Genomic DNA, 10,615 nt, shown 5'->3' with positions numbered 1-10,615 from the left:
ATAAAAGAACCGAAGTTCGGTACCCAGAACCTACCTAATAGTCATGTTTTTGGACTGTGGGAGGAAGCCGGTGTACCTGGAGAGAACCAACACTTGCACAGGGAGAACATGCAAACTCCATGCAGAAAGACTGAGTTTTTCTCCCCCCAAACCTTCTTGCAAGGTGTTGATTATGGTTAGCAACAGATAAAAGTCCAATTTAAATATAATGATCAACTATATTTTGGCATAAATGAGTTTAGTAAAGTCCTTTCACCTGGTGCAAACCATCATTTTTGGGGTTTTACAATGTTTATTCTCTTCTAATATCACCCTTAATAATAACTGAACTTTATTGATCTCACACTGAAGAAATTTACCTCTGCATTTAACCCATCCCTTTGGGGAGCAGTGGGTTGCGATTGTGCAGTGCCCAGGGGGCAGTGTGGGGTTAAGGGTCTTGCTCAGAGACCCAGGGTGTAGGCTGTGGGGATCGAACAGGATACTTGCAACCTTCTCAGAGCACAAGCGCACTGCCATAACCACTAGGCCAACAGCCCCTCAATTATAATATATACTTAACAGTTTGTCTCAGTAACAATGTTATAAACTTTTTTTAGTGATTTCAGGAAAATTAACCACCTACATATAGAAGAAAAAGCTATCATTGGTAGCTGTTTGTCATCTAAGTGTTTAGAACCCGTTATGCATGAAATATTTTTAACACAATCTAGAGATGCTTTCATTGCAATTCCAAAAACTTAGTATAATTACCTCGTCCAACCTCCCCCGTTTTGGAGGCAGGGCTTTCTCCACCATTTTACCACGCACAGAGGCAGCAGCTGTGGCCATCTTGGATTTCTTTGTTTGGGGTTCTTCTTCAACCTCCTCTTCACTGTTTTGCTCTTCTTCTTCCTCCTCTTCTTCTTCTTCTTCTTCTTCCTCCTCCTCCTCCTCACTTTCCTCCTCCTCCTCAATTATCCTTTTGCGCTGTCCAGTAGGAGTTGGTTTGACAGATGATGCTTTGGTAGAGGCCTGTGGAAGGAGAAAGCCAACTATTTTAGATCTCTGAAGGGAAATCCAAGAAAACCTGTAGGGTACCTAAAGCCCTCATTTACCCTCGAGCTGCGACTGGATGGAGGTGTTCTAGCAGAGGCTTTTGGGCTAGGCTTTGCAGCAGCTTGAGGGGTCTTCGCTGCAGCTTGAGGGGTCTTCGCTGCAGCTCTGGTCCTGGATGGTTCTGACTTAGGAGGTGTAGGAGGAGCTGTAGAAGCTCGGGTGGGACGCTGAGAAGCTGTACGTGATGGAGGGACACTCGGAGCGTTCTTCAGGTGAGCTGGGAGAGGCGGAGAGCGTGGGCGTGTTGCAGACCTTTCAGAAGACCTAGTCGTCTAAACAAGTAACCAAATGGAGTGAAGAAATATAAAATTAAAATTTTTGCATAAATAAAACTAATGAATTTAAAACCCCTTAAAGAAGCTTATAACTACCTTTAAATATTGGGACTAGGGTCTCAAAAATTGTAAATTAAATAAGTGATTTTTTTTCTTAAATTAAGTGCCTTTTTTCTTAAATTGATAATTGAGTGGTGAGACACTTTGCCAATGGTACAAGACAATTTACACTAAAAGAAAGACTTTTGTATTGTTTTATTTCATGTGAATCTTAGCTAATCATCTTATCTTAAGAGTAAAAATACAAATTCCATTGGCAATCCTTTTATTAACCTACTCAAATTAAGGGTATATACACTTAGTTTAAGACATTTTTACTTGTTTCTAGATTGTTTTTGCAATGTGTATGCAGATACATTATTTTTGTATCAACTCTAAAAACAAGAGTTGCTTACATATTTTTTCTGTTGTTCATTTTATATATCTTGATTATCAGCAAATTTAAAGAAAAATAAACTTTAAAGAAAATCTTGAACTATTGTCAAATTGGAAAATATATTTAAGGTTCTGTATTATACATTTATTGCACACCTATTCAACTTGCATCTGGGATTCTGGTAAGAACATATACTCAATATTGAGATAAAAAAAATAAAAAAAGATGAGTTTTATATTTCAATTTAAATATTTTCACACCTTTGTCATCTTTTATCTCTGTGAAATCAAAAATGGCATTAACTATCAAATATATTCCTGGCTATAAATATCAGATTTGACATTCTATTATCACAACAACTCCAATAGGTATAAATTATTCACAACACTTAGAAAAACCTTTGAAATACATCTGAAGGTAGAACGTTCAAATCCATTTACTTTCAAAGTGGGTTTTCCTGCAGTTGCTGATACACACCTCACTACTAGTAAAATCACAATAATTGCCAATAGCTATCTAAAAAAGGAAGAAAAAAAAAAAAAAAGAGAACCTTAAAAATACATTCTGTCTTGTTAGGATGGATGAAGCATGAACTGTGTATGAGACAGCAAACATGTTGTGCAATCATTTTTACTTTACAGTCCAATTTCTCAAAAACGGTCTCTCAAAATGTGGGTGGGTGGAAGGAACCTAATTACGATGAGACTCTTACCTGACCTGAGGTCTCTGTGGGTTTCATACTGACTTCAAGTGGGAGCTTTTTGATGTCTGCTGCAGATTTAATTGTGCTGGTTTTCTAACCGAAAGACATTGAATATTTAGATGGAGGTATTCACATAAGAGAATAGACAAGAAGGTTAAAAAAAATAAATAAAAATACCTGTAAGGCTTCTAGTTTTTCCTTCTGCGCTCTGATTTTCTCTGCTAGCTCTTTCTGTTTGTCTTCAACTGTTTGTTTTTCTTTCTTTAATACACCGACAGGAAAATTTTGTTTCTGTTCTGGAGCTTCACATCTTTGACATAAAACAAGAAAAAGAAAGAATAATGAACAAATCTAAATATCTTTGGTAGAAACAGTCAATGGTTTCACGGAGAGGCGTGTGAGATGAACTATTTGACTAATAACTTGAAATGAGATGTTTTGTCATGTCCAATAAACTGTACCTGTCCTGAGCGCCATCAGGGTTCATGAGACACACCCAACTGTCAGGGTAGCGTTTGTCAACTGCATCCATCTGGAAAGGCAGCGTTCTCCACTTCAAACACTTATCTGAAAACAAAACACAGAACCGTATGTCAAGTAAGTTTCAACCTACCGTATGAGCTCAGAGAAACCCAACAGACTAAAATTTGCCATGTACATAGCAGATCAGTCTGGAAAGGAGTGGCTTGAGCCCAATTTCAAAGACAGGACAAACAGAGTCAACGGAAACAGTTTAGAACCAATCAGAAAACAACGACTGAAGGAAAAACGGCTTTTTAGAACAGAAAAGCTCTTACAGCAGCCAGATGTTTTAAAGATACAGACAGCTCTTTTGAGACATAATAAAAGGTGTAATTTAAACATCACTACATTGCAGCTGCAATCTTGACTATTATGGTTACAGAAATCAACTGTTTCATTATGGGTCTTCGTCCTATGTCTGTTAAGACCGGAGAGTGCTGAACCTGGAACGTGAAGCTTACCACACTGAATAGTGATCGGTATCTCCATGGCACGGCGCCTCTTGTATCTCAGCTCTGAGGATGGAGGAGAAGACCAACCGGCAGACAGATATCCAAACTCATCCCAGAACTTCGCAATGCCTTTTTGGGCTGCAAAAAACAAAAACAAAAAACAATTCATTACAATCTAATATAGCTACTTATTAAATAATCCAAAAGGAAACATCCCTCTCCAACTTTTTTTTAAACTGGAATTAAGCAGCTTTTTTTTTATATATATCAGTCTCGTTATAGACAAAATGCCATTACAACAAGGAATTTAAAGTAAAAAACTAAACGTACAAAGGAAAAAAACGGTCTGAAATTTGATTTTCTGTTTGATGTGTGGTAACATCGATTGAAAAACCCAACCAATTTAGATCATTCAACTCATCATACCTACACTAACAACGACCTCCTGGAAGTTACTGCCGTCAAAAAATGACTGAAGGTGGGATATTTCGTAGCATAAGTCAGCAGTTTAAAATGAAGTCAGGAGGAGCAGAACAGCATAAGAAGCTATTTAAAAGAAAACTTTCTGTAAACTAAAACATTGGTTGTTCTGTCAGAGTGAAGCTTTTTAAACATTTAGTTCATGAGATATCAAAACAACGGATATCACAGGATGGCTAAATTGAGTACTAAAAGGATTTCCTGAACAGAAAACACAAGACGTGGCAAATCAGTTCAGGAAATTCTTTTCACATTTAGCACCCAGCTGGCATGGGTACATTTAGCACAGCAGAGAGGCTAGCCAGCTATAAATCACAACAAATGTTCTATATTTTACACTAGAAGCACAAGAAAGCAAGACAGCAAACTACAATGCTGGAAAAACTTTTATACCAAGAGGCAGAAACTGTATTGGGACCTGAAGTTGAAAAAAAAGTAACATTTGTAAAAGCACCATGTTAAAGTGCAAGAGGATTCTTTATCTCCAGAGGCCAGAAATATAAAAGCAGCAGGCGGCTCAAATCGAGGTTGGAGTCCGGCGGTGTTTAGTCAGGCCGGCTGTGTGCCTATTGCACAAGATAATCTCATCCCAAAAGACAGTTCCGTTTATAACCAAAGATACAAACAGCAGTCTAAAATATTAAAACCACTCACCAATGTTGGTGTCCCTCCAGTACTGAACTAAATGCTCTCCCATTGCTTTCAGTAAGTGCCGGTACTCCTTTGCATCTGCAAAGTCCTGTTTGTTGTGGGTGGGCTCAAGCACCAAATATGGGACGTCGACAACTCCAACTACACCTCCACATGCCCTTAGATAAAACACAAATGCACACGTTTCATTTTCTTTAACACTTAAATTGTAGAGTGGCAGGATGCTAAAGTCTCACTGGGTCAACTTACATGCCTCCCTCTAGCTGAGGACCCGTCTTCTCATACATCTTGATAAGACGAGAGCAGTTGTACACAAACATGCCATCCAGCTCCCTCTGCTCAATATTTACTCCAAATATAAAATTTAAGTCCTTGGGTTCCTTTAGTGCTCTGAGGAAAAAAGGGAAGATTGTCTGACTAACAGGACCTAAATACCAAATATAAACAAGTTTTTAAGGTTTTGTTTAAAAAGTTTCTACGAATAAGATATTCCTCCAAAAGTGTTGGCCTATTGTGTACATCTACTAGCAGAAAGCTTAACAGTTCTTCTAATCTGAAAATTAACAATCAGTTTGCAAACACAGCAGAAAAGCTTCCATTTGCTAAATCTGAAATCCATTAAAAAAGGCCTGAAAGTTTCATTGAAAAAATATGTCCCTCTACTAGGGCTGCACAGTCAACTGCATTTGCAATATAATCGCAAATTCACAAACAGAATTATTAACTCTCATAGGCACACAGTTGTGGTCACATTAGATTGAACAAGATTAAAACACCAATCTCACTCCAGCCCATTACATGCAGCAAGAGGTTTAAAGTGTTTGCTGCTAGCACACAGATCCTTGCATGCTATTAGAAGTAAATACTTTTCTACAAAAAAGTAAAACTCTGCCCCAATGGACTCTGGACAAGCAAGTTTTCAATGTCATGAACACAGTCAAACCCTGTATTGAAACATTTACATGCTTGTGTTTAATACAGAGAAATATCAACATCTGAATACTGGTTGGAGGAAAAAACATTAAAGAGATCCAAAATTCAATTTATGGCTAAATAATTTAGCCCTAATCTCTACACTTTCCTCTGTTCTGTCTTAGTTTTAGTTTTGTCTTCATCACTTCCTCTCCTCATGCTGAAATGTGATTACGGACCAAAGCCTTACATTATATATTAATGCAAACCACAGATTTCAATGGATATCTTATTTCTCTAATGATAAGCAAACATTAAGGTCCATCTAATAAGCCACACACCTTTAATTTTTCGATTAAGAGATAAATAAGATGTCTATAAAACAAACATCTACATGGTCCTACCACCATGTACTTTTTTTGTATTCGTCTTTAAAACACAATGTGCACATAGCGTCGTGCAACTGCATCAATCCTAACACTACAATTAAATGTTATGTGGCTTCAGTAAATATATTAGGCACTCAACCCAAATTCAATGTACCTCTGTTTGGCTTCAAGATTTCTCTTTCGTATCTCAGCATCCCTTCGCAGCATCATGGCAGAATCCTGGACTTTCCTCAGAACTGCCTAAAGACACAAAGAAAGAAGATGACAAAAAAGCCCAACACAGATCAATGCCAAACTTTCTCAAAACAGAAAAAAAACCCAGACAAATTAAATCCAAAAATTCTCTGGTGATAAAAGAGAAAATTTAAATGCATAAATAATCAAAGCAGATCTGAAACTCAAGTAGAGGTCCCACATTAAATCACAATAATATGCTAACATTATATCCTCTTTTTAAGCAGTTAAAAATCTGTTGGCAAAGTTAATTTCTAACGAAAAGGAGTTTGGGTTTCTTTTTGTCGACTCGCCTCGTTTACAAATTTGACTTCACAATTTCTTCAAAATATTTTTTTTTTACCCTTGATTCTTTTGACAGATCATCTCCTAATCTGGTCTCCATTGCTACACGCTTACTCTCCGCTTCCCGCGCCTTCTCTTCAGCTGGTATAAGGAGCAAAAATAAGTCAGATTAACTTTTTTTTTTTTTTTAAAGCAACAGTTTTATAAATCAAATACAGAAACCCACCTATTTTTGCAAGATGATCTGCTTTTTTCACTTCTTGTTCCGCACGGGTTTTAAACCGTGTTGATGAGTATTTATAAACCCTATTTCAAAAAATAAAATACTATTAAGCATGTATTCAGTAAAGGCAAGATAAAGATAATTAAATACCAATGCATGGTAGATTAGTTTACCTTGGTTTATAGAGGCAGCAGGAGAGTCTCTTAGTTCTGACTTTATGTCCCTGGATAAAGATCCTCATGCGTGGGTCGATGTACAGTACAGCAGTGTATGCCCTGAATGACCTCCTTTCTGGCTTCCTGTGCAGGTGTTCAGAACATACAAGCAACTGATTACAACTGAATCCATATTCACAATACAGGATAAAATCAGAGCAAACCTCTTTTTTTTTTTTTTTTTTGGTGAAATGTTTCAACACTAGTCCAGGAATCTTTGTCATCCTGGATAGCCTGGGGGTGGGTGGTGGGGTGGGGTGTACATTACAAACTGCAAGCAAACGACACTACACTACATGAGGAAGTATAAAACACAGCCGTTTACAAGTTTTTCAATGCCTCTTTGCACCGCCCCAGAGCAACAGTTATTTCTTTCAAGAGGTTTCTCCATAATGTGTTGATAGTGGTGGTATTTATAGGCCAAATCATTTTAGCTCATCTTGCACGAAGTTCCAAATTTGACATTATTTTAGAGCATATGGCTACTGCGGTCCGAAAACATCCAGGACTGTGTTAAACCAAGTCATTTAATGACTTCCCTTAAGCAATGTTTAATACTTAAGTAGAGAAGCAATTAACCTGAAGATGCTTTGCTAAAGTTGCTATCCCCAAAAAGGAAGAAAATAGTACTCTCTTAAGATGTCAATAATAGGCTGTTTACATTCTGTGGAAAAAGCACAAAAGCACAAAAAATGGGTCCACATTGCAGTAAGAGAGAATCTAAAGGTGAAGAAAAGCCACAAGCAATAAAAAGGGGCTTGCATTCATGAATGTGATATATTGGGGGGCTTCATGGTATTGAATCCACTTACACAGAACATTTAAAATGTGTATGGAGGATAGTTTATATACATGTGCTTTAAATAAAGCTGCTTGTGTCAGCATTTATTACATGTATGCCCTTTTTGCAGAATTCTGACTTCTTAGTTTAAGGCTGTCTTGTCGTTTCCATGAGCATGTGAATTAGCACAGGCATACAATACGTAATGTCTTTCACATAATGTGGGTTGTTTGGTTAGTCTCTAAAGGGTAGCTTAGCTAAACTCACACTCCTTCAGTAGGTGTCCCAGCCATGAGGATGTCCTGGTGATCGGTCTCCACATCCAGCTCAGGTTCTCCATTGTCCATCAGCTTTAGGTTATAGACGACCACAAGAGTACCTTTGAAAAAAAAAAAAAAGAGGATGAAGTTAACAGTTCCACTGAATTATGCAATTATTCAAAAGCAAAAAATACAAATGTCCGCACCACTGCTGCTCTCTATCTTGTTGAACTGCTCCATCAGCTGCTGTTCATTTTTAAAAGGGGAGTATTTGAAGATAAGTTCGGTTTCTATTGCATACTTCTCAGGATCAGAGGTCAGTGGTTCCTTTGTTTTCAGATCCCAGGAAGGGAGAGGCACAATCACCTGAAATGACAGGGTCAGAAACCTTTAGCAATCTGCTATGGGACTTTAGCGTCAATCGTGTTCTAAAAACTATATGGTAGCTACAAAAAATGGTTCAGTTCATCCATTTCTTGCATATTATCTGTTTCTAATGGATTTTAATGGTCCTTTTAACAGTTTGCTTTAAATACCCAGGGTTAAGGAGGACTGAAACTAAGGAATAAGAAAATGACAAAGGAAAACCAAGTTTAAAAGGGTGAAGGTAAAGATGAGAACAAGTAAGACAACTTTCATAGATCTCAAAAACCTTCAAGTCTACATCAGAAGACTGCTTTCAGTAGATTATAGTTTCAGGACTCATTCAGTTATACACCACTCATATAGACCAGTTATACAAGGCTATTAAAAATTAAATATAGGGCTGAACAAATTTGCCAAAAGTCAAATGCCTTTTTTTTTTAAACAACCACCTAAACCATAGATGTTTCACTTCATGGTGTCATTGTTTCATGACCTTAAAAGCTTGCTTGTCCAGAGTCTGTTGACCTATACTCTTGTATGAAAGAGTGCTTACTTCTACAATCATGCATGGATCTGTGTGCCAGCTGCAACTCATTAAAGCCCGTCACATCTTGACAACCTGACCTACGAAAAATCTGGCAAAAAACCCTGGCATACATTGGGTCAGTTTTTTACAAGTTATGAGCATACTGGCACACGCTGGCATACAGCAAGTACATCAGCGTATGTTCATAAGTTACAGGTAAGTTATTTGATCGTTGACATACGTGAAGTCTAAAGCCGGGTATAAACGTTAAGATTTTTTGCCCTTTCCAGGCCAATTTCTTATTGTGCAAGAATGTTTTCGATCGGGCAGAGTTTAAGCCCCATAGTGCGTCCTGCGTTGTGCAGTACACAGGGGGTAACGATGGTCGATCAGCCTCTCACGACCTCCTCCCGATCAGGAATCGCATAGTCCGGAGAAAATAAGAAATGTCTGAAATTCAGTCGGCTGTTGTAAGGTGTTCATGGGCCAGTCCTGCTGTTGAAGCAGATCTAGGAGCCGATTTAGCAGAACCTCATGCACTGTGCATGGTCAAACAAGGGAGTAGTTCTTCTTCCAGATTGACGAGTCTGACCAGCGCCATCTCTCGGCGCCGAGTCCCACATGTGGTTTTTGGACATGCAGTGTGAGCAGTTGAATCGGATCAGAGCACCGGGCAGTACAGTGTAAGAACAAACATTGTGAGCTGTGAACTTTTAAACCCTGCAGATTTGTCGTACAGTTTGAGCTGTAGCTGTGTGGAACGACTGAAAACGCTGTACAGTTTTTGCGCAACTTTAATTACTTGTGCATACCATATCAGAGAACTTATCTCCAAAGCATACCAACGTATTTTTGTCCTGTTCTAGATTCCCACTGAAATTGTTTATAACTTACAGCTACTGTATAATGGCTTATTTGCAGCATTTTGTAATAAAACGGGGTTCACAGGAGGAAATAGTCAGTTGTTCTCAACACTTCAGCCCTATTATAAGGTGTGTGTGATGGATCCTCCCTGCATTTACACCCACAGCCAACAAACTTCCGAGCAGACATGACACCGAATCTGCTGCATCTGCAAACCCTCAGAAAGAGGACTACTGCTAAAGTTTTTATACTCCTTGATTTTGCACAAACTATCAAAGTCCTTGCAGGAACTTCCTAGCCTAGTAAACTAGCCCCACCTGCCAGTGGCCAAAATCATTTTTGCCTGCGAGTTTGGTCTAGCCTCGATCAATGCCCCAGGCCCTAGAACTAGCGGGCCAATCACAACGCAGAGATGCGTTTTGAATTTATGGATGCCAAGTGTGCAGGGTTTTGAGGGCATGACGATAAAGCTGTGCGACGCTGGAGAAAGCCCAACAAGGAAGATGGCAACAACTATTGAACAGTTCTCGTTTAACTCAGCTTTGGAATCAGTTTTGGAAGGACTAGACTTGGGTTTTTTGTTGAAACGTGAGCAGGAAGAGGCTCTACGCTCATTCATTTTTAAGGAGGACGTATTAGCCATTTTACCGACAGGCTGTTTGTTTACAATCCCCCACCAGCATCCTGTCGCGCTTACTACATCACAGTCAATGGTGCTCATTGGTTAGAGCGTTGGCCAACAGGCACAGACATGGTTTGGAGGAAAAAAAAAAAAAGGGGGGTTTATGGGGCCAAAATGGTAGCTTTAATATTTGCAAATGTGTGTGGAGAGTTGTGTGTCTGTATCTCGATTTGTGCATGTGCAGTGGGATTTGAAAATGTGTAAATAAATCTGTAAATGTGTGAGGAGATTTGTGTGTCTGTACAACAATCTGCAAATGTG

At 38.6% G+C, this 10,615-nt stretch overlaps 1 protein-coding gene across 3 annotated transcripts in view; it reads right to left on the bottom strand.

Annotated features, from left to right (window-relative positions):
* morc1 (MORC family CW-type zinc finger 1) overlaps positions 1-10,615 on the bottom strand; it is a 24,339-nt gene that overhangs the window by 4,748 nt on the left and 8,976 nt on the right. For all 3 annotated transcript variants that reach the window (XM_015398402.1, XM_015398401.1, XM_015398403.1), the window contains exons 9-22: positions 8,123-8,282; positions 7,924-8,035; positions 6,834-6,959; positions 6,664-6,743; positions 6,496-6,578; positions 6,073-6,158; positions 4,867-5,007; positions 4,621-4,775; positions 3,496-3,624; positions 2,974-3,079; positions 2,690-2,822; positions 2,522-2,605; positions 1,098-1,370; positions 754-1,014 (exon numbers count right to left, since the gene is read on the bottom strand). In XM_015398402.1, the coding sequence (XP_015253888.1) occupies positions 754-1,014; positions 1,098-1,370; positions 2,522-2,605; positions 2,690-2,822; positions 2,974-3,079; positions 3,496-3,624; positions 4,621-4,775; positions 4,867-5,007; positions 6,073-6,158; positions 6,496-6,578; positions 6,664-6,743; positions 6,834-6,959; positions 7,924-8,035; positions 8,123-8,282 (1,929 nt within the window). The remainder of the gene's footprint in view (positions 1-753; positions 1,015-1,097; positions 1,371-2,521; positions 2,606-2,689; positions 2,823-2,973; positions 3,080-3,495; positions 3,625-4,620; positions 4,776-4,866; positions 5,008-6,072; positions 6,159-6,495; positions 6,579-6,663; positions 6,744-6,833; positions 6,960-7,923; positions 8,036-8,122; positions 8,283-10,615) is intronic.

This window comes from Cyprinodon variegatus, unplaced genomic scaffold, assembly GCF_000732505.1.
Source record: "Cyprinodon variegatus isolate N-32 unplaced genomic scaffold, C_variegatus-1.0 Scaffold932, whole genome shotgun sequence".
NCBI lineage: Eukaryota > Metazoa > Chordata > Actinopteri > Cyprinodontiformes > Cyprinodontidae > Cyprinodon > Cyprinodon variegatus.
This window is presented reverse-complemented; position numbering and strand designations above follow the sequence as displayed.